General features: G+C 31.6%; 1 protein-coding gene across 8 annotated transcripts in view; it reads right to left on the reverse strand.

The window, feature by feature from the left end:
* LOC126734086 (centrosomal protein of 135 kDa-like) overlaps positions 1-25,654 on the reverse strand; it is a 437,952-nt gene that overhangs the window by 107,408 nt on the left and 304,890 nt on the right. The window contains exon 21 of one of the 8 annotated variants that reach the window (XM_050437605.1): positions 1,622-1,747. The exons of the other annotated variants lie outside the window; for them this stretch is intronic. Within the exon in view, the coding sequence (XP_050293562.1) occupies positions 1,723-1,747 (25 nt within the window). The 3' untranslated portion in view covers positions 1,622-1,722. The remainder of the gene's footprint in view (positions 1-1,621; positions 1,748-25,654) is intronic. 8 annotated transcript variants of the gene reach the window in all.

The raw sequence follows: 25,654 nt of genomic DNA on the forward strand, positions 1-25,654 counted from the left end.
TACGCAAGATCATCTAAAGGTGGTGCGTGAAAACGGGCCTCTCTATCAATCCTGACAAAACAAAGCTCATATTTTTCACGAAAAGCAGAAATCTTGCAGGACTATGGCCGCCATGAATGTACCAGAAACCTTTGAAGATCAGGCAAGAGGTCAAGTACCTAGGTGTGTACCTGGACAGCAAGTTAACGTGGAGTAAACATGTTACCGAGGCAGTCAACAAAAGAATCGCCATCTTGTGGCAACTTCGAAGGGTAGTTGGCAGGAAGTGGGACCAGGTGCAGCACTCAACATGCTTCTGGGCTTGCCGGAACTCCCGCTGTGGATTCAGCCGGAGACGCTAGCAACCTAGGTAAGGATGAAGGATAGCCCTACATGGTAGCATTGACCCAGGGTAGCAGGGCATGCATCTTTCACCAAGCTAGTAAAGTAGGAAATGCCTCGACCTCGAACGGATTTGCAAATATAGTTCACAGACGATTTAAGAACGGCTTACACAGGGCTGTCAGGAGCTGAAGTGTATTGCAGCGATACCGATCGAGGAATAAGCTTTCTCGCTTGCAAGACGTTCGACAGTCTTTTAAACCGAAGCATTCGCCATTCTCTAGGTAGCCACCAGGGAAGAAATCAAAGAGGGCTCGGAGACTAAAACAAATATTTACTCCGACAGCCAGGCTGCCTGCACCCAGAACCAGTTCCCAACTGGTCCAAGAGTGCAAGAATACGCTAGACACATTGAGTAGGAGGGAGATGGTTCGAGTGTAATGGGTTCTAGGACACAGCGGAGTGGAGGGCAATAAATTGGCGGACGAGTTCGCGAGGCTCGCATCAGCTCTCCCACCGATTAGCCCCGAACCCTACCTTGAACTTTTCTTCTGAGCTTAAAACATCCAAAATTATCCCTATTTATAAAAATAGTTTACTAGATGATCCTTGTTTTATCCCTTGTGCCAGTTTGGCTTTCGGGAAGACACTGGTACAAATGATGCTGTATATCTTATGTTACAGGACTTGTACACATTTATGTGGCTTATGGCCCAGTTCTTTTCTTGCTGTACATTAATAATATTGCTTATACATTACATTAATGATATTTTCCAATCCATGGAAAGTTCACGATATTTGCAGATGACACCACTATACTGTGGCAGGCTTTGGACTCAGTTTACTTCCATGCGATCATTTCGGAGGATCTCCAGTTAGGGAAATTTTGATGCAATTCTAATCTGCTATCTCTAAATCCCACAAAGACAAAATAGGTACCTTTCACGTGTAGTTTTTCAAATGTTACTCTAAATAACAATTCAATTGAGATTAAACAGGACAATTTTCTTAGAATTTTCATCGATACGGAGCTCAAATTTCACACACACATGAATATGCTTGCTAAAAAAATTAACATCGGGGTGCTTTGCTGTCAGGATCAGTGTTTAGGAACTTGGCCCAAGGATTGGCAAGATAATTTATTATTCATTATTTAAATCGCATCTCCTAAAAGAAAATTTGGCTCGTCTGATGTTTGGAATTGACTATATTGACTAGATAGTATTGTACAATAATTTATAGTTTATACATCTCTCATTAACAATAATAATTATTCGTCATGATCTAGTAACCTACATACCTACATTAGTGCTGTGTTGGAGGCTACTCCTGATTAATGATGTCATATTATTATTTCCACTCCGGTACGGTATACCGTATATTGTATACTTCCATGCCAATTTATTCTCGAGACTGCTTGCTTGATCTAAAAGAACCAATCAAAGTTTACAATTCACAGTCCTCGGTCTCCAAACAGGAAACAATTTCTCCGCCTTCCCCAGCCTACCTCAACCTTAACAAAAGTCGATATTTTATGACAGTATTAATATATATAATCATCTTCCCTTCTTGATTTAAAGCTCCCTATCCTTAAGAATGTTCAAAAGACAGTTGAGAGGGTTGTTGATTGCATAGGTCTACTATGTCTTTGCGAATTTTTTGAAGATTCCCTGTGATTTGGGATTGTGAATACTGTGTAGTGCAGCTTTTTAAATTTGTGGTTTGTAACTATGCATCTTTTAGAACTTTATGGTGATATATCTTATTTTAACATATGTTAATCTATTTACACTGTTTACTTTTCTGTGTTTTAGACTTATTTTAATGAGTAAATTAAAGTAAATCAACTGTATTGTGTTGTGAAAAAACTAGGGAAAATTGGATTAAGAAGAGCGGTTGTCGACAGGCCAAAGAACTGCTATTAAATCCAACTAAAGCTAGGATAGCGTGGCTGATGTCCCGGCAGCGTATTTACATACTATACTACAGCATCATAGAACTCAGCGGCTCTGCACCGCAGTATAATATGTAGTTGACAAATGCGCTTATTTATCACTATATACACTACGCTACAGAGCATTAGAAAGAAAAATGTTTTTATGTGATTTGTTTAGTGCTGTATAATTGGTAGAAACAGAATGAATACATTTAATGTAATTATGTATGTTATTATTATTATTATTTGTTTTTGTTTAATCTTTGTTAATGATTTTATATACAAGATGAGGCGTGTTAAAATATTTAATGAATACATTGCTACTTTAAAATTTAAAAACAATGTTGAGAAGGTGTGTTGTATTTTTGGTTTTAGAATTTCGATAGTGCTTTGTTTCTAAGTTAGGTTTTTTGTTTTATGTATATGATTACACAGTAAGTATCTAAATAAGTACATATAAATTGTTAGATTTTAATAAGGTGCTACCTATTTAGTTTAGATTTGAAATTTAAAGGGCCTAATGAATAAAAATAAAGCAATTATTCATTAGGTCTACTTTACTTACTTTTGCTTAAAATATGGAAGCAAAACCTCAAGATTTTGCGGATTAGAAATGGTAGAATTATAAGCATATTTTTGTGTGTTAATGAGACAGAATGTATAGGAATATACAGATTATTATTTATTTTCTTTTTATTTTACTCATCTACCTAATATTGTCTACCATAAATTGGACATGTTACCTATCTATAGACATTATAACCAAACTTAAGGAGTTTCTACGAACACCACTGTTAATCAGTAAGAAAAAGCTGTAAGAAATCATTGAATATTTTAGATCTATTTTATGTAAAAAAAATAAAAGAGATGATGAACAAAAAGATTAAATTCAATAGTACCTGACAATTGTAGGACACAAGTTTATTTAGTGACTTTGGAGCCTTAACGTCTTCAAAAACATATTATTTATTGTCTTTAAAATTAAATTAAAACTGCTTGTTTTTACCAAAATAATATAAAGCTATATTATAATAAAATAATGCTTGTTGTACTTACTAAATGTATGTATAAACATATTTTTCTAGAATCAAAGTCGTTATAGAAGTCTTCAAAAAGCATTTAAGTTTGAATATACAGGGTGTCCCAAAATTAGTGGACGAAACGCGAACCCTGTATTCTTTGGTCAAAAATAACCTCACTTTTTCCTATAAACATATATCGGCAAACGCCCCCAAAGAGAGCTACGCCCCTTTTAAAGGGGGCACCTGAAGATGGTTTTTTCCACTTATTTTCGAAACGGGTAAATATAAAAATTTTAAATTTTGGTATTCCCCCAATTTTGATATGCTGAATTTAGTTGTCATTTCATAATTTTCATTATTTAGTCAGGTGCGTATCATTTAGAGGGTGAGCCTAAAAAAATACCTAAAAAAAAATTGTGTGCAAAGTTTTTGTTTTTTTTTTCTTTTAATTATATCTTTTAATAATATTTAATTTTAAAAATTTAAAGCTTTTTACGTAAAAAAGTACCTCTTGGTCAATAACTCTACGAGTTACCATTTTTGAGAAAAACTCATTTAAAAATAACGCTGCATAGTATTATTTTCACTACCAATTTTTATGAAAACTTTGTAACAGGCTTTGGAAAAAATTGACATACTGCATAATGACATTAACATTTGTTGTAATTGATTAGTTGTCATTTTGCATTTAAATTGTTAATATCTTTTTAACTATGGAAGACTTTTCAACCCGTTGGATGTTTTGGATCCTTGGAACGTGCTCGGGGGTAAGAAAGACCAACTGCAAATGATGGTTATGGGGAAGTACTGAATTTAATTGAAGAAAATCATTGAGAACCTTAGAAGAGATTACCAATATCCTACAGTCAGATGTAAGTAAAATTAAATATGATAAATAAATAATTAAGTACCTAATTTGTTATCCAAAAAATTAAATTTAAAGTACTTATAACTGAAAATTGAGATTGGTATAAATAGTGTTGTTATCAATTATTATCGTCGGATCGCATTCAATTCATTTCAAAATACTGTAATTACTATTATTATTATTATTTACTTTATTTACTTATATAAGTCTTATCACAAACATCAAACACCCCAAAACAAATCCTTTTGACGACTAACTGGAATGTTTAATGGGTTACTAAGGTTTAGGCTTATTTCCTATGCAATTTAAAATATTTAAAAATAATTTCAGATTGGAACAATGACTAAGATGTTAGGATACCATCCTTTCCATTATAAAAGGGTTCAGGAGTTAGAAAAAGAAGATTTTCCAGGTCGAGTAGACTTTTGTCATTGAATTTTAAATCACCCAAATCTTCGTCAAGAAAATGTTGTGGTCAGATGAGGCAACTTTCTCTAGGAGTAAGGGCTTTAACAGCCGTAATACTCATTTTTGGAGCATCGAGAAACCGAGAGTAGTTCGACGAACTAACTTTCAGCATAGATTTTCCTTTAACGTATGGGCGGGTTTGATAGGAGATAAATTGATAGGCCCAATTATTTTTCCACACAAGTTAACTGGTCGTCATTATTTAAATTTTCCTCAAAACAATCTTAGAGATTTACTGGACGATGTTCCCATAGAAACTCGGCTGGAAATAATTTTTCAGCACGATGGGACACCAGCTCACTACAGCCGAGAGGTGAGAAACTGGCTGGACAATAATTTTACAGGCAGATGGATAGGCCGAGATGGTCCAATAAACTGGCCTGCACGATCGTCCGACCTTAATCCTCTGTATTATTATCTTTGGGGTAATATGTGCAATATTATTTATGCCACCGAAATTGATACTCCAGAAGAGCTTCAGAGGCGAATTCTCGCAGCTGCAGGCCAAATAAGAGAAAACCGATTTGAAATTCTTAGATCGACCCATAACATTCAAAAAAGATCCGGATTATGCATTCAGGAAAACGGAAACTTGTTTGAACATTTGCCTTAAATAAATTAGTATTTTTATCTGTTTGCAATTTTATTTGTCAATTTACTTTTGAAGCGTGCTATTGAGTTTTAATAAAAATTGTTATTAATAATACTATGCAGCGTTATTTTTAAATGCGTTTTTCTCGAAAATGGTAATTCCTAGCGTTATTGAACAAGAGGTACTTTTTTATGTAAAAAGCTTTAGATTTTTAAAATTTAAAGAAAAAAAAACAAAAACTTTGCAAACAATTTTAGATGCAGTATCTTTATTTACCAACATACCAATTGATTTAATTAAAAATATAGTCCAAAATAAATGGCACCTTATCAGAGACCACTGTAACATCCCTTTAGAAGAATTTTAAATTCTTTTAGAGTTTGTATTTGAAAATAGTTATTTCACTTTCAATAATATATATTACAAACAAATTTATGGTCTTGGAATGGGTAACTGTCTATCACCTATATGTTCTGATCTAGTTATGTCAGAATTACAGAAATATTGCATGGGGAAAATAAAATTTAGGTTACTATTTTTTAAAAGATTCGTTGACGACATTGCCACGTGTATTCCAAAAACTGAAATAGAAAACATAAAAAGTACATTTAACAGCTTCTACCCTAAATTACAGTTCACTACAGAGTGTGAAACAAATAACAAACTTCCATTTCTAGACATTCTATTAATCAGAACAGAAGATAATACAATCATCACTGATTGGTATCACAAACCCACTTTCTCTGAGAGATTTCTTAACTACTAATTAAATCACTCATTTAAATAAAAATTAAACATAATTAGCAACCTAAAATCCCGCGCAATAGCCTTATCTCATTCCAGTTTTCATCAAAAAAATGTTAACAAAATTAAAGATATTTTACTAAAAAACAATTTTCCTCATAAACTATTAAACAAAATCCTTAGCAACCCTACACCTATTAATGTCAAAAAAAAAACCAAAACCATAAATGTGCAAAAATTCCTTATGTCAAGGGTTTGTCTGAAAGGCTAACAGGAGTTGTTTCTGATGATGAAGTCAAAATAGCATTCAAAATGAAGAAAATACCATCAACAAATACTTCTCAAAACTCAAAGATAAAACACCAAATGAGTTACAAAGTGGCGTGGTTTATAAAATACCCTGTTCTGATTGTCAAGGTCTGTATGTGGGTCAAACGGCAGGTACTTAAAAACCAGAATTAGCCAATACGAAAGAAGCGTAAAACCAACGAACTACGCAGCATCTGCGAAGACTGGTCTAGCAGAACACTCCTTCAACCAACAACACCAATTTGATTTTAACAGCACTCAGATCATTGGCAGAGAATTAAATTATAAAAAAGAACTTTTCTAGAAATAGTTAATATAAAAAAGTACAAAGAAAGTATTAACAAAAAACAAGACACCGATGAGCTGAGTGCAAATTACTATAATTTAATTAATTTATTACCAAAAAATAAAACTAAAACACAAACATTTTATATTTGTCAAAGAGTGTATGTCCCAAATTTAGATCTCACAGTGTATTCAAAAAAATAAGTTTCTGGTTTTGAACGTATAGGTACATACATCTTCCTTATCTACTAATCCTTAACTTATCAACATAACATTGAATCATAAAAATTAAATAAATAAACGCTCGAAAGGAAAAAAAACATTTGTTTCTTGGCTTATTGTTGATTCTAGTTTGCCCACAATAACACCTACAATTTAACCCATGTTAAAAATAATTCTACGCTCCTTTTATAAATGTGTTTTAATCATAACTAAAGAAACCTAGACTTACATAAGAGATGTAATGTATAAAAAATTAATTTTATATTGTATTTTTTTTTTATAAAAAAATTTTTTTAACCGATTGTACCTGATTGTAATTTTAACTGTGCCGTGGTTTTTGTTGTTTTAATTTTTGTACACGTAAAGAACATTTATTTTAATAGTGTTTTTTATGTATTTGAAATGATTGAAGTCATTTGAAATTGAATCCATTTCAGTGTCCTGAGGATGACTTAATATAAGTCAAAACGTCGATATTTAGGTAAACAGGTTTCTGTTTTATTTCTGACCCCACCCAACAACCCTCCGCAATATTGAAGATATTGGGTCACAAACACGAAATTTAAAATACATATTAACTGTATTTAAGGGTTAAAAGTAATACACAACAAATACTGAAAATTTACTAAATACTAAATAAATTTTAAAATTTACAGTGCAAACTGCAATTAACCAATTAAAATGTAAGACCCTCTCTACAGTGGCTGTTGAACTTCAATTTACCGATAAAGCTAAGTATGCACAACACAAACCAACAGACTTTTTGTTTGAAATGCTGTGGTTAAGCGGTTAATTGTATAGGTTAGGTTATAAGCATTGAGAGCGAAAATCTATGAAAGCCTTAAATTCATGTCGTATTTGTTTATGTTCGCTCCATCAGAATTGCTATTTTTTTACAGAATTTATGAATTGACCGTTACTACAAATAGTAAAATCTCGAAATTCCCATTATAGTATATCGGACGCCGGGCCTCTAGGTCCAGCGGGCCCCGGCAATCCCGGCTACGCCCCCACCCCTCTTTCCAAGCCTGTTTATTGTTGATTTTATTACATTTTTATTTACCTTTATACATTTACTATAACATTTTGAAACATTCTGAGTAAATTCTACTTAATAAAGTTTGTTTTTCATATAACAAAGTTCCTAATTAAATTAAGTTATATTAAAGTACATAGATTATGAAATTTGGAAGAATTTTTATATTTTATTTAATGTTTTAATAAGCATATATAGCTATCAGTATTTATTGTATAATTTGTCATTTTATTGCTATAATCCCTTCTTATAATATATTAATACATTTTGTGATTATTTCTTCTTTTATTCCGGAAAACCAGTATATAATATGTATGTCTTTTAGAATTTATAGTACGCAAATAAAAAAAGTGACAAATCGAGGACAATATTTAATGTGTTGATAAAAAAAAGTCTTAATTTAACACTTTTTCAATCAGATGATGTAAAATAAAATGACGTAAAATTGTTCAAAGTGTGTTCACTACTTTCATACCAGTGGATGCGTAAACGTGCGAATTCGTGTAAAATACTAATTTGATACAGCGGAAATAATTAAACAAGATTCAGATCAAAATCAGCGAAGGAAGCAACTGAGACATCTGAAATTATTTTTAATTATTCATTTGTATGCCAAAGAAAAAAATATAGGGTCTAATACTGTGGTACACCCATTATACTTTTCTTATGTTCAAAATTTACAACGATGTCATTCTTTTACTATCGCGAAACTTATCGCTAGAGAATATTAGTAGACTTCGAGTTAAAGAATTAACTGGAGAAGCAACATTATATGAAAAAGACCATTTAAAAATTTCAGTTCTATGTTAAGGTATGTAAATATAGTTTCTTTTCAAATTTAAATGGTGTGGTCCGTTCGGAAAGTTTAAAAAACATTTTAAAAAGACATTTTTTCGTAAATATAAGGTGGACAACGGTGCATTAGAATTTCATGGTAGAAAGTACTTAAGTAAAGTATTCTCTGATTCTGCATATTAAGCCATCCCATCTAAGCGCCAAAAGCTTATAAGTCATATGATCCTCCCTTCGAATATCAAAGATAAGATGTATGCAAGAGTTTTGGAGTTTTTGTAATCTGTTTTTATCATTGCAATCCAAACACCAAACTTAAATTGTATCACAATAATTACACTATCAAAACACCAAGTTTCGCATAATAGTTTTTAACATCTTGGTGTAGACAAGTGCCTGTGTAGATATATTAATTATTTAAGAGCGAAATACGCTTTCTTAACAGTATCACACATTGGGACCTAAAACGCAGCATAGTATCGACAGACCCAAACTCTTGAATTATTCGAGAACAGGAATTTTTCCATCCGCTATTTTAATACTTATATTATCTTTTAAATTTCTCACATTATTTTTATTTATGAAAAACGTGATACTTGACTTAGATGGATTAAATGTTAAAAGATGTGCGGAAAAAATATTATACAAGACCAGCAAATCATTATTTCTTTTTGTATCTGCAATTTTAAACAGTTCAGGTAAAAAAAAATACAACTGGGTGTAATCTGCATATAGATTATACGAGCAATGCTTTGATTTAAGATGAAATCTTAATGTTGTTATGTTGGTGGTTTTTTCAACGAACATTAACAAGACTTAGCATAAATTAAAAATTTCATATTTCCAAGATTTTTGTATAACTTGAACTACTAGAATCGGTAAATAACAAGTTTGTGTGAGTTCAATATGTGCTCATGGACAAGGGGGTATTTTGTTCACTACAAACATATTTACCGACTCTCTGTTCCCAAGTTTACATATATTTCCAAAAGAGAAAATGTTCAGCTATATATTTACACATAATATACATTATTTGTATGAGATTTTGGTAGTAAAGTAAAACAATTACTTCTTTGTTTAATTTTTTTATATAACTTACTCTAAGAGTAAATCTAACATCTTAAAATAATAACCTTCTTATTTTTAACGCTTCTAAAAAATGTGGTATGGAAAAGTGTAGTTACCATAGGGTGTATGAAATAAGACCATAACAAGGTTTGGTAATAGCCTGATTTATTGTATGCTTGATTCCTCTGAATACAGTTTGATTGTGACGCACTATAACAATAACACAACCTCGGAACAAGGTTATAATCGAGGTTTTAATAATATAACATAATATAACAAACCTTGATGACACGTGAATAATCGAGGTTATAATAATATGACATAATATAACAAACCTTGATGGCACCACATCTTTCCCTTTCGAAAGAATGGCTTTCATCCGCGCATGATGGAAGACATTCGTTGTCTATTTGAAAAGATGCAGCGTTACAATAACTAAAGCCTGAATCTAAATTACCTTTTTGATTTTTTTTTCAAACTACCATCTAAATTATACAATGTTAGGATTTATGAAATAAATTGTAATCTATAATAATAATTCTTGATACGAATATAAAATAAATAAAACAATAGTTCAAGTACATAGTAATGATAATAATAATACTATTTACATATTATTATGACATGCCCCTCCGCCCTTGAGGGAAATGTTTGAGAAGCAATTTGAAAACAAACTACTATTATTATTATATCATACTGTGACGTCAATCTGTAACTATTTTGCCAGTGGTACCACTAAAGTTAATTCTTAAAAATAGAAAAAAAAATAGAACAGTTTTTTAAAGCTACTCACTATCACTTTTGGCACTTTAGCAGTACTTCTGCACTCGGTTTTTATGCACTTTAAGTTCTTTTCCGTTTTCACTTTTCACTGTACAGTTTACATTATCATTACTTATTACTACAAAAGGACCTTTGAACCAAGGATCAAGTTTTGTGCGATTTTCGTTGTTAATCATAATCAAGTCACCTGGCTTTAAATTGAGACCTTGAGATGTTTGATCGTATTTAACCTTGCGTTTTTTTCGATTTGACCAAAAATTCCCTAGTTCGTTGTAATGAAAATTGCATGCCTTGTCGAACTTCTTGGTAGTAAGCGTCAATGTTATAAACCGGGTCAATTTTATTTGTCAGTTCGTTAGGAATTTCAGGGTTTTTTGCAAAAACTAGCTCAAAAGGAGTATAGTTATGCAAAACTCCTGGTGTTGTATTATAACAAAATGAAAACTATTTAAGACAACTGTCCCAGTCTGTCCACGTTTCATTAACGTATGATCGCAAGTATTCATTTAATACCCTATGAGTTCTTTCGCACCCCCCAATGCTTTGATGGTGGTAAGCGGTAGAAAATTTGTGGCTAATATTCGCTGACGACCCTCTCCAGTCTTCCTAAGCAGGCGACTCGGCCTCCTAATGAAGGAGAGCAGGCCTTCCTAGTTAAGGTCCTCTTGTGTCAAGAGCGGAGCACCCATAATTTCTCTTCTAATCCTAGCCCATTCTTCGCATCTGGGGCCCAGTTGGCTGGGCACCACACCTAAGATATGCAGCTGTCGGTTGAGTCTGCAGTGACCTGTTAGGACTCTGGTTAGGTCTGCTATAATCCCTCTATGCCGGGACGCATATTTATAACTATCACACGCTATCGCTCATCCCGAGAGCCGAACTTAGTTTTTTATCTATCACATTTTATGCCAAACGCGCCTTCATAACTATCACCTGTAATCGCTAAATAAACTGTATTTTAATTTCCTAGCGAAAACAAGACAAGCGCTCTCCACTACGTGACTTTTCAACTCGACGTTCAGTCCAATCACAGGTATATGTATATGTGTATAGGTATATGTGTATAGGTATACAGGGTGTCTCTGATTAAGTCGGCACTATTGGTATCTTTGTTAATATTTAAGATACAGGGTCGGTTAAATTAGCAAACTACTAGGATTTTTTCTGTTGATTAAAATGGTGAAAACAGAAAAAAAATTGAACATCGCGTTTTCGAGAAAATGTGAAAAATGTACTTTTGTTAAATGGAATCCCCTGTATATTTTTACATAAATCGAAAGATAATAATTTTCTTAATAAAAAAGTTTATTTACACTAATAACCTAAACCTAAAAATAACAAAGTTATAGCGATATTAATAATTTTGTCAAATTTAGGCAAGTTGGCCTTGAACTTTTTGAGAGCAAAACAAATAAATCATTGTTTGAATAATAAAATGACAGAAGCCATAGAGATTTTATTAAATAAAGAAATACTGACAGTTACATGTTAGCAAAGTTTGTGATTTTTGTAAAATCTAAATTACTAAAATGCCTTTTACGCATATTGAAAAATGTGATATGTTAGAATGTTACCTTGTATGTCGAAAAAATAGTGACAGAGCGCTAGAAGAGTACCGCCTGAGATTCCAGACTCGTAACTTGCCAAACTGTAGATACTTTTTAATTCTCTACAGAAAATTTAGAAGTAACGAAAACGTGTTTGAAAGAACTAGAACAAGGAACCAATTTATAGTAAGCGAGGATGTTGAAATTTCTATTTTGGCATATTTTGAAGCTCATATGGAAAACTCAACTAGAGATTTAGCAAGAGCTTACGGTGTGAGCTTAGTAACAATTTGGCGGGTCTTAAAGAAACACAAATTTGTGCCATATAAGTATCGACCAGTACAAACATTGTTGCCTGGCGATAACGAAAGAAGACTTGCTTTTTGCAACTGGTTACGTAATGCATATGAAGCTAATGATAATATTTTAAACCGTATAATTTGGAGCTACGAAGCTAATTTTTCAAACAAAGGTATGTTTAACCGTAAAAATGTACACTATTGGTCCCAAGAAGATCTTTTCCTTACTGATCCCAGAAATCCTCAAAATCAATTTAGTATAAACGTTTGGTGCGGCTTAATAGGAAGCCAAGTAATAGGACCTGTGTTTTATGATGGCACTTTGACTGGAAGGAGATATGTTGATCTCATATTATCTGAAGCGCTGGAAGATTATTTGGATAATGTTAACTTGGAGAGACGGCAACAAATCTATTTTCAACAGGATGGAGCACCTCCCCATCAACTAAATGATGTAAGAATGTTACTTAATAGACTGTTTGACGATAAATGGATTGCGACACATGGCCCGATTCGTTGGCCACCTAGGTCACCAGACCTAACCCCTCTAGATTTTTATTTTTGGGGTTACATAAAAAATGAAGTGTATAAAAAAAAATACAGAACCGTTGATAAACTTCAAACACATATTAGGCAAATAATTGGATCAATAGATAGAAGATCAATCTTAAAAGCTACAAGACGTGTGCTTAAGTGTGCTCAGAAATGTATTGAACAAGATGGCGATGTTTTTGCTCATTTATTGTAAATTAGTAGTTTTACTTGATGTTATTTATTTCAAAGCCAACTTGCCTAAATTTGACAAAATTATTAATATCGCTATAACTTTGTTATTTTTAGGTTTAGGCTATTAGTGTAAATAAACTTTTTTATTAAGGAAATTATTATCTTTCGATTTATGTAAAAATATACAGGGGATTCCATTTAACAAAAGTACATTTTTCACATTTTCTCGAAAACGCGATGTTCATTTTTTTTCTGTTTTCACCATTTTAATCAACAGAAAAAAATCCTAGTAGTTTGCTAATTTAACTGACCCTGTATCTTAAATATTAACAAAGATACCAATAGTGCCGACTTAATCGGAGGCACCCTGTATGTGTCTCTCTCGATGGCATCGTATGTGCACAAAAATGCTTTAAAATTTATTAATATCATATTTTAGAATTTTGCACTTAGAACGAGTAATCTTGCATGAAAGGTTCTAATATAGATAGACAGCAGCCTTGCCAGCAGCCAGGCGTTCTCACCTCCAGATTAAAAGAGGCACCTTTTTTATAAATATTATGAACTCGATTTTTGTATCCTATTATACAGGGTGTAAAACTTATACAGGTTGTCTCAAAATAAGTACAAAAACTTAATGGTGTTATTCCTTGTTCAAATAAAGGGTAATTTGTTGTATAAACATTAGGGAGATATCGGATTAATAAAGGTTAGTTACTTTTAATTACGTTGACTTTTGACACAACATGTATACAAAAACTACCCTTTATTTTGAACAAAAAATTACCTCTTAATTTTTTCGCATTTTTTTTTAATAACCTACATACTACTCGTATATTATACAAATATAAGAACCTGACATTATTTAGCTATTTTTCTAGCTCCTAGAGCTCGTTTTGCGTGACACAACTTTTAAGGCTATGAGGAGCTAGATTTTCGTTATTGGTTGATTTGTTCGGTTTTCTTCCAGGCTGAAATCGTCTTCTTCCTGTAAATTTGGTCTTTCTCTTTGCAATCCACAAGTTGGACAGAAATTTTAGTACCTTTTCTAGTTGTGTGCACCACTTTCCTATTTAAAGATGAACAGCAGGATTTAAAGGCTGTGTGCTATCTACTCAGAAGAGACGACGAACTGTTAATTTTTTTTTTGTCGTTTTGCATGAATGCCTTCACCCCACCTACAAAGTTCTCAGGATCATCTAAAAGATTTTGTTGAACGTCAAGATCCGATTCGTGTACAAATGTTTTCCATTCGGCTAAAACGCCTGTGACCTCAGTTTTTTCAATATCTTGTTCCCCTGGGTGCCCAATAATAACAACAAAATCGTTACTGAGCTCTACATTCCGGATTTCTTTTATGGGTGAAGGTACACTCTGTTCTACATCAGTTACATATTTTTTTAGCAGTCCTCTTGCATCGTACAAGTTTCAAGGTGTAACAAAATTTTCTTCTAAATTTAATGATTTTTTAATAGTACGTCACGTACCGACACTGATATTCAGTAAGGATAAGTCTTTCCTTGCAGAAAACCCACATCCATTACTTTTTTACCGCTATTAAATATTTAATAAAATCCCCCATAGAAAACCCTTAAGACCATTTTTGTTGCTTAAAATGTAATTTAAAAGCTCCAATATCTATCCAAAAACCACCAAAACTTGTCTGGGCGACTGTAAACACGTGATTTTCATTTATTGTTTTCGTTGTTAACTTCCACCACATTTTCTAGGTTATGTCCTATTTAAATAACGGTATTAAAATATTTTACCTTCGAACGAGTAATCTTGTTTCGTTTCTTCTTTTGTTGACAAATTCACTCTAAAGGAACAATCATCAATGTGATTATAGCTATAGTTTAAGGGTAAGGATAAGTTCATCTTTAGGTTTATGTAAAATTAAAAGAAAAATAATAAACCTCGGATACAACTACAACAGGTGAAAAACTACTACTGTCTACTTCTGCATTTAATCGGAAAGACAACATTTTTGGCGACCGCATGTGCTAGTTAAAAGGTTTGTTCTTACTACAAATTTCTTACAAGTTTAAAACTATTTCCAAACCATTCTTGATGCGCATGCGTAAATTATTACAACTTCTGATCGATTTGAAACCATCTGTGCGAACATCAAATACGGGTTGAGTGAAGAAGAAAAATAACCTCACATTTTTATGCCAGTGGAAAAATGGGAAAATAAATAAAACATAAACAAAAAAAAATTACATTACAACTTTAAAATAGCTGTATATTATTAATAGAGTTTAAGATTGTGTGATTATTTGCTACTTCAGGGTTTACTCTAGAATGGTCGAGAAATTCCATTCTATTAAATTGAGACACAGTTTAATCAAAATAGTTTTGATTTTTGAGCCTTATCCGTTCTTCAAGTAAATCTTCTTTAAAAGCCTGTATCCGAATCAAGATAACAGTGAATCAACAAAATTCTGATCAAATTCTTTCGACGATTTAAAATCACTCATTTTCTTAATGGACTCATTTTTAGACTAATCTAACAATTTAAAATAGAATTTTTCAAAACGAATATCAGGGACTATACAAAACGACAAAATACAAACAACCATTTAGAGGTTATGTTCATATTCCGAAGATTGGCGTTGACTGGCTACACGAATTATCTGACACTTTGCTTGAAATAAATCCGAAAACAAGTCTGATTATCAGATGACGATCAGAAATTTGTATAAGAACATTAAACTTTTGATTTGAAACCGATCAGAAGTTTCTGTGCGAACGCATTTTACTCAATTGCGCATGTTTATTTGTCTAAAACTTGTTTCTTACTGCTGTGAGAACAAACCTAAAGAGGCGCGTTGCGCCTGCGCGTTTGCGCGTTTGCGAAACATGTGATAGATAAGAACTGCGTTCGGGCATCGCTCGCTTTGCAATAGCGTGTGATAGATATAAATATGCTGCCGGGACGCGTATTTACATACTATACTACAGCACAGAGCACCATAGAACTCGGTGGCTCTGCACCGCAGTATAATATGTAGTTGAGAAATGCGCTTATTTATCACTACATACTATACTGCGGTACGGAGCATTAGAAGGAAAAATGTTTTATGTGATTTGTTTGGTGCTATAAAATTGGTAGTTTACACATTTAATTATTGTGTAATTATTTATGTTATTATTATTATTGAATTTTGTTTTTTTTTTGCTTGCGATTTCGATATACAAAATAAGGGGTGTTTAATATTTAATGAATATGACGCGACTGGAAAATTGCCCAAGTAACTTCACCTAAACTATAATAGTTTAGCTAAGCAATTTTGGATTCTTTGTACAAAATTATTAAATTAAAATATAGACTTATTTTAGACTTGAGAGAAACAAGTTGTTTTAATAAAATATAATTAAAAACTCCCGTTTTCACATAGCGACCCTGCCACTAACGAATTTTTTAGAAGTAAATACAGTATATCCAATATAAAATGGTCGGTTTTCCTGATCTTGATGATTGCTTTTCTGGGATGGTGCATATTTATCCGTTGTAAAAAGTCAATAGCAAGGGAGATCCGGAAAGAAATATCCAGGAGCCGAGAAATGGTTTAAGTTTTTTTTAGGTTTATGGGTTAATGGATTCTAGGCTGTAAAATTATAGTATTATGTATGAGTATGGTAAGAATAATTATTGGACTAAAATAATATTATAAGCATGTATATGGAATGTCAAAGGAAGGAGATGAATTTATAAATTTGCTGGAAGAACTGAAAGTGGAGCACCGAAACTTAAAAAAGGATAACACAGAACAACGAAGCAATATCGAGGTAACAAATAAGAAGAAAAGGAAAATTGATAGTATTAGGTCACATTTTAATAGTATTAGGAATAATTTTAATAGTGAACTGCATGACCCAAATATTTTTAATTCAGTCAAATTGTATGTAAATAAGATAGATAAGTATTTTAATGCAATTGATAGTATTCTTAACGATAGATTTATACAATTTAGTTCTACCACTATAAAATCTACAGCAGATTTTGAACTTAAATCATCCGATTCAAAAAAAAAAACAAGTAGAAATGTCGGAGAAATTTGATTTGAAAACTGCTGCAGGTTTAATTCCTGTTATGAATGCCGTTGAAAATATAACTAAACAAATAATAGACACCATTGAAATGTATGATTCATTCTTAGCGAATCATGTGCACGAATTATGTGCTAAAAACCCGTACTTTCTCAAAATGCAAAAATTAGACTACAACAAACATATGCTTCTAACGCTCTTTCAATTCAAGATTAAAAAAAATATTTTATTTAAAAAAAAACGGTTGCAACACTATCTTTTAAATTAAATAGCGAAAAGCAAAAATCAAAATCTATAGATGAATTTGGAAGGTCACTTGAGGAATTATTAGTTGATCTTAGTTTAACACAAGCTGAGGGTAACGAACAAAATATGCGAGTTTTAAGACCCGTTAATGAAAAAATTGCAATAAATTTTTTTGCAAATGGATTAAATAATCATGAATTAAGAACCATTATTAAAGCTCGAAACTATTTAACTTTAAATGATGCCATCAGCGGTGCTATAAATGAAGAAATATCTTTGACTGATTCTAAAGAAATTTTTCATCTAAGACCAGCTAATAATTCGATCTCTCATTGAGGCTCTTATAGGGGTAATAGCTATAATAGAGGCAACTGACAAATTCGAGGTTCTTATAGAAATTTCTCAGGGCATAATAACTCGAATGTTAATAGGTCAAATAATAACAATTCAAATAGCAATTTTTATAACAGCAGGCAAAATCGACATATTTCTAATTCACGCAACTTTAATAGATCAAATTTCAATAATAGACTTAACCGAGGAAATAGCCGTGTAAGCCACAATAATGGCCACCGCGGATATTTTATGCAAAATTCTAATACTACAAATTCAAGGGCAAAATTTAGTGAAAATACAAACTCAAATTTAAATAATACAAATCAGTTGTTTTCTCGAGACTAAGGGGAATATAGAAAATCAGAAACCAAAGTTACTACTAAATTATATAACAATTGGTTATCATGGTAAATTTTTAAAACTTTTACTAGATACAGGTGCCAGTGTTTTATTAGCGTAATTTTTAACATCATATTGATAAATTTGAAAACGTTAATTATTCAGAAAGAATTAAAATAAATGGAATTTCTGGTTCTCTTATTTCGCAAGGCTCAGCAAACGTATGTTTCAATGTAAATAATACAAATGTATGCCACATATTTTTGCTAATTGATGCATTTGATAATAATATTCATGGTGTCATAGGTTTAGATTTTTTCTTTAAATTCTTGGCCACTATAGATTTTGAAAAGTTTGTATTTTCTTTCTATTACAGTGACAATATTATAAAAATACCTATGCAAAGTGTTAATTAATTCCAAAACGAACTGAAATAATGTCGAGAATAACCATAAAGATTATGTTGTTTTTGTAGATAAAGGAAGTGAAGGTATTTATACAGCAAGTGCAATAGTTCGCCCTGAATCGAATATGATACCGGTAAAATTTCTTAACGTAAACGACCAGGATATTATTTAAAAAAATTTTAAACCCAAAATTGATTTACTTGAAAATTATGATTTATGTTATTTTGGAGATAGCGATAATTGTTCCGTTAGTAGAGTAGAAAAATTATTAGAATTAATTAATTTAAATCATTTAAATGAAAAAGAAAAATTTGCTTTACAAAAGATATGTGCTAAATATTCTGACGTATTCCTTTTAGAAAACGATCCGTTAACCACCATTAATATATATAAACAAAAAATTTATTTAAAACCAAATGCTTTTGACAATAATGGCAACAAAAGTTTTAGGGTGGTAATAGATTATCGAGGTTGTAATTCTCAGTTACGGGATGAGAAATGGCCCTTACCCTGTATAACTGATATTCTTGATTCCTTATCTGGTGCAACTTATTTTTCACATTTAGATCTGTCACAAAATTATCATCAAGTAGAACTAGATAAAGCTAGTAGGCCATACACAGCATTTAGGCAGTAAAGGACAATACCAAATGACTCGTCTTCCTATGGGTTTAAAAATAAGCCCTAGCGCTTTCTCCATAGCAATGACGATAGAATGTCCGGTTTAAATTATGATCGATGTTTTGTTTTTTTAGATGATCTTATTGTCTTCGGAAAAATGTTTATGAGCATAATATAAATTTGGTAAAAGTACTCCAAAGGATGAGAGAGGTTAATTTAAAGTTAAACCCAAATAAATGTGATTTTCTTAAGAAGGAGTTTTTGTACTTAGGCCATATAGTGTCTTCAAAAGGGGTATTACCTGACCCTCAAAAAATAAAAGCTGTCCAGCATTATCCAGTACCAATGGATGCAAATGAAGCTAGAAGATTTGTCGCTTTCGCTAATTATTATAGAAAATATATTACAAATTTTGCTGAAATTGCTGTACCTTTAAATTGGTTGTCGAGAAAAAATGTCCCATTCAAGTGGACGTCTGAATGTCAAAAATCTTTTGAAACACTAAAAAATGCTCTAGTTAACCCTCCTGTCTTGCAGTATCCGAACTTTTCTCCAGATAATACTTTTATTTTAAAGACTGATGCTTCTGGTTATAGTGTAGGTGCAGTACTCTCAAATAATGATGATATGCCTATAGCTTACGCGAGTAGAGCATTAAATAAAGCAGAAAAACAATATTCTACAATTGAAAAAGAGCTGTTAGCAATAATCTTTGGTATAAAACATTTTTTTTGTTACTTGTATGGAAGAAAATTTATTATTTATACCGATCATCGTCCATTGTTTTATCTGTTTAGAATGGCTAATCCTTCTAGTAGGCTTACAAAGTTAAGGTTACTTATAGAGGAATATGACTTTGAAATAAGATATATTAAAGGTAAAAGTAATGTAGCAGCTGATGCATTATCGCGGATACAGCTTTCTTGGGATGAATTAAAAAATATGTCAAAAACCGTCGAAGATACGATATTTGCCATAACAAGATAAAGTAAAAATATAAATCGTGCGGATGAGAATGAGAACGATTTTAATAGTTCTTTAAACGACAGGCTTGATCACCCTGGAATTGTGGAATTGTAAAACGTCCAAAAGACTCATATGAATTAAGTTCTATTCTACAAAAAAATTATGAAAATTTAGTAAAGCATGGAAAAGTTGATTTCGAGTTAGGAAACTTTATTCTAAATGAAAAAGAAAAAGTAATTTATGTAAGGCATAACGGTTTAGATTCTCGATCGGCGCTCGTACAAAGTACATCGTTGAGAGATCTAGATAAAATATGCAAGAAATACGAAATTCCCGGAATTGGCCATTATTAAAAATAAAGAAAATGCGCAATTAGTAAGTGATATAACAAGAAATATTTTAGAAATAAAAGAAAAGGGTTTTAAAATATGCATAATAAAGGACGTCCAAAAAATAACCGATTTAGAAAGTAAAATAATTATTCTCAATGATTTTCGCATCCTGCCGACCGGGGGTCATGCGGGAATAAACAGAATGTATCATAATATAAAAAAATACTACTTTTGGTCTAATTTGCATCGAGATGTTGAAGATTTTGTAAAACATTGTGATAGTTGTCAATGTTATAAACACTCTAGGCCTAATATTCAACCAATGTCTATTATAACTACGGCATCTTCAGCATTTCAGAATGTTTACTCGTCATATAGTAGGACCATTAAATGAAGATCATGAGGGAAATAAATATATTTTAACTCTACAATGTGAACTCTTAAAGTTTGTAGAGTGTTAGCCTCTAAAAAATAAGGAATCCACAACCTTAGCAAGAAATTTTTTTAATAATTTTATTTTACGATATGGTATTCCAAAATGTATAATTTCTGATCAAGGTACTGAATTTATTTGTTTAACTCTAAAAGAAACCTGTAAAATCTTAAAAATTAAACAACTGTCTTCTACAGCCTATCATCATGAGACAATGGGATCTCTAGAAAACTCTCACAAACATCTTAACGCATATTTGCGAATACAAACAGGGAAAAATTCAGAATCTTGGAGTTCATGGCTACAATTTCGGTGTTTTTCTTACAATAACAGTGTACACACTCAAACGAAATATATAGCTTTTGAACTAGTTTTTGAAAAAAACATGCAATTTAACATCTAATATTATTAACAAAATTGATCCACTTTATAATTTTGATGACTATCCTTCTGAATTAAAATACCGATTACAAAACGCTTAGTCCGATGCAAAAAATAATCTGGTCCGTTCAAAAGAAAAAAGAAAAATTTATTTTTATAAAAAAATCCAAACCTCTTTACCTTAAAATTGGAGACAAAGTTTTACTTAAAAACAATTCTAGTAATAAAAAAGATCCAATTTTTAACGGTCCATATATTTTCGTTGAAGACAAGTCTCCCAATGTTTTAATTAAGATAGGTAATAAGTTAGTCGAGGTTCATAAAAATAGGATAAAATTGTTTTATGATAAGTAGGCTTAATATTTTTTTTCTCATTTTTTTTTTAAGGAGGTGTAGTATAATAATAGAGGCTTTAAATTATATAATATTATTTAGAATTAAGTTTATCATATAGTAGGTTATTTATGTTATTTAGCATATAGTAGGTACCTACATACGTAATATTTTAAGTTACTATAATTACATATATTAGTCAATAGCTTAGCCAGGATTCATGCCAGTTCATTTGCAGAAGTATGTCAAATAATGTAACAATATGTTTATTAATAATTGTTTTATGTGTAATAGTTTAGCTAAGCAATTTTGGATTCTTTGTACAAAATTATTAAATTAAAATATAGACTTATTTTAGACATGAAAAAAACAAGTTGTTTTAATAAAACATAATTAAACCTCCCGTTATCATACAATGCTAACAACAAAACAACTGCCTTTAAAAGAAAATTAGATTTTTGGATTACTTGTTTTGGTAAGAGAGAAATCGAAAGCTTTTCATTGCTAAGTGAGTTCCTAAGTCACCATGGTCTTAGTGATACAGAAATATTTCAAAATGAAATATTTGTTGAATTGTTGCAATATCTCAATGATCTGCAAAGGACTTTAAATCTTACTTTCCTGAAGAACAGAATACAAAACTGAAAATAATCTCATGGATTCAAAATCTTTTTTCATCTAAAAATGCAACTGTTAATGCAAGTTATGCAATAATATTAAGTAATGGCTTCAAACAAAAAGGCATACAGAGATGTAAATCTTTTAAAGAAAAAGCGTCTTCAGCAATTGCATTAGAGTGAATGGTTTTTACAATTTTAAGTAAAGTTAACTAATCCATTAAAGTAAATTTTAATTCGGATTTGATCCTATCGTATGTTGTATTAGCTGTATTACTTAAATTTGTAAAATAGTTATTAATAGCCGTTATATCAGAAAACGTATCAGGAAGATTAGAAACTTTGTTACGGCCGAGATTTAAATTTGCCGGTTAATGTTGTATATTAGTACAACGAATTTATTACATTTGCCAACCTTGCTGCATTTGGCTATTATGAATATTTACCGGTTATTATATACAATATCCTTTATTAATTACATTAGCCGCAACAATTAACTTATGAGGAATGCTTTGCGCACTGAAATGGAATTGCTACTAAGCTCTCATCCACGTTGTCGACAAAGTTTTAATGTCAACGACCTTGTTCCGTTAACGCCTGGCCACTTCTTGATCTTAGACCTTAACTAGGTGTACTAGCCCAGGCATGTCCCACGTCAAATTAAACCGTCTTTCCCAGTGGCAATGGATTTAACCAAAGTTTTTATATTTCAACAGTTGAAATATATAGACTTTAATCTAATGTATGAATTCCTACTTCTGAGCAAGCGGAAGAAATGAAAATTTGCATACACTGCAATGGGTGCAGACTCCAAGTGAAATTAAATTAAATTTCTTAGTGCTTTTTAAAAATGAAACGAAACACCGTACAGAAGCATGTAACTTACCATAGTTGTTATTTAGGCCATTTAAAATAATTTGACCCACAGCACCTAAAATTTCACTCCATAGGGAGCTGTTTTTACCCCTATTTTGAAAAAAAGGGTAAAATTTTCATCAAATGAAAGCTAGAATAATTAAATAGCATTTTGCTTTGTGGTTTTAAAAATTTATAGAACAATTTGTCCAAAAAATATGTTGCTACAAAAATTCCACCCCATAGGGTCAGCAGATTTCACCCCTATTTTGAAAAATGGCAAAATTTTCAAGAATTTAAAGCCATAATAATTAAATAATGTTTCGCTTTATAATAGTTTTAAACATATCTATTTACACTATTGTAGCTTGCATTTGTTGAAAATTTTACCCTTTTTTTCAAAAAAGGGCAGTGGCGAAGCGTGAACTTTTTTTTCGGGTAGACAAACAATAAAAATCGTTAATTAGAAAAAAATCTGTATTCAATATTATTTACTTTAATGAAATATAGAATGAAAGCGCATGAAATATTAACTCAAAGAGAAAAATTATGTAGTCATATAAAAAAGAAATAAATAATTACTACTAGCATGAAAAGATAGATAGATAAAAATAAAAACTACTTACAAAAAAACACAACTAAAATACAATTGCCAATATCGAACAGTCATTCATAATTAACCACTAAAATATCCACTAAAAAAACCTTTTCTATACACCCAAAAATAAAAATACTAAGTATTAAATTACTGTAGCACGCGCCCCCACCAAATGCAGACAAAACTGAAGATGTATTGCGGCCGACCTCATCAAGCGTGTCCATAAACAATAAACCCTCAACAGCATAATAAAATAGCTGGTCGACTTCGATAGACAAAAGCTCGAATGTCTTCCCCGCGAGTTAATTTTGCATACGTAACAGGCTGCATGCGGCCGGACCTCTGTAGCCTGCTTGATGCGTATTTGGTTCGATGTGCTTCAAATTTCGGAAGACAAATATCAATGTGTCTTCCTGGGGCTCGTATACATTAATTGGGTGTCAGCCATGTTTAGATACTATATAATAATAGTAAGGATAGCGACTAAGTTCTGTGTTATTTTTTTTAAATTTTAATTCAACAATTACATGAAATAATTACATGATAAATTAATGACAAATAACTGGATAATTTTGGGTAGACAGTGTCTACCTTATCTACTCGTACGCTTCGCTACTGAAAATAGGGGTAAAAACAGCCCCCTATGGGTGAAATTTTAGGTACTGCGGGTAAAATCATTTTAAATGGCGGATGGCCTAATTAACTATGGTAAGTTTCATGCTTCTACCCCAATTTGCGGCATTTTACCTCATTTTTTCAGGGTTTCTAGTAAGTAATAAACCAAAAAAGGTGATGATAAAGTAGGACATTTTATACAGCATAAGCATCAAATTTCTTGTTAAAAGTATGTTATACAATACTTAGAAACAATAAAGATATATGTATGTATGTATGTATTATAAACTTTTTCATCAGAAATGACCTTGCCTCTCCTCCATTTAAGTTAATTCTGTGAGGAATTTAATTAGTAAGTCTTTGTAGGTACATAGCAGATATAATTATTATTAGTAAGTATACTATACAAATATTAAATAAAATATTTTTGATGTTTACGTTCTTTTTGTTTCTTTCAAATTTTTTAATAGATATGTACAGGGTGGGCCAATTTAGACGTTTTCTTATGGGAAGTCATGTCCCTGTTAGAGATAAAAAAATTTTGACCTCCATTCTCCGGGCTCAAATTTTAAAAGAAGTTTATTGAAGCAAATGAAATTTTGCTATGGCAAACAGTTTGGCCGCTAGAGGGCGTTTCTGAAATTTGGTCATTTTCGTTTTTTGGCTATGGCTGCTGTGTTTTTAAAGATAAATGATTTTTGTAAAGACTTTCTTATAGCACTTTTAAGCGCTTAACATAATCATGATATTTAAATTTATACAGGGTGCTTCATTATTAAAATTTTTTTTTTTTTTTTAATGGAATGCATATTATTTTTTTGCATTTTCTTGTAGCCCTTAAAATTCCCTTTTCAAATATATATAACACTTATAATCTAAATTTATTAGTTTAGGAGATATAAATAGATTTCTTAAGTATCAATAAATTATAATGCCGTGCCATTTAAAACGCCTAAAAAACAGAGTAGGCGGGTGACACAATTGCGGGTGAAACAATTGCGTAAAGGGTTGAGTAGGCGGTTGTCAAACTGCTTTGAGTAATACGTCATTTTGACATAAACAAGCTTATTTTCATAATCTGTTTTACTTTGTATTTCTTTTATGTGATAATCACAATGTATCAAAACTATGAAAAATTCGATATGATTAAATGTTTTATTGAATGTAATGAAAATGCAAGAGAGGCCTGTAATTTATACCAATGACGATATCCAGAACGGGGGCAGCCACATAGTACGCTGTTTGAGAAATTAAAAAGAAACCTTATTAATTTTGGTTCTTTTGCTAAACCGCGAAGAAATGCTAATAATAATATAAATGACGATCAAGAACTATTGGATATAACAGTTTTGGGCGCAATTGAAAATAACTCTAATCTATCCACCCGGAAATTGGAAGTAGAAACTGGTGTGCCAAGGACCTCTGCAAGACGGATTTTAAAAAAATATAGGTATAAAGCTTATCGAACCCGAAAAGTTCATCATCTCTTTCCTACGGATCGTGA

This window comes from Anthonomus grandis, chromosome 3, assembly GCF_022605725.1.
Source record: "Anthonomus grandis grandis chromosome 3, icAntGran1.3, whole genome shotgun sequence".
NCBI classification, from domain to species: Eukaryota; Metazoa; Arthropoda; class Insecta; order Coleoptera; family Curculionidae; genus Anthonomus; species Anthonomus grandis.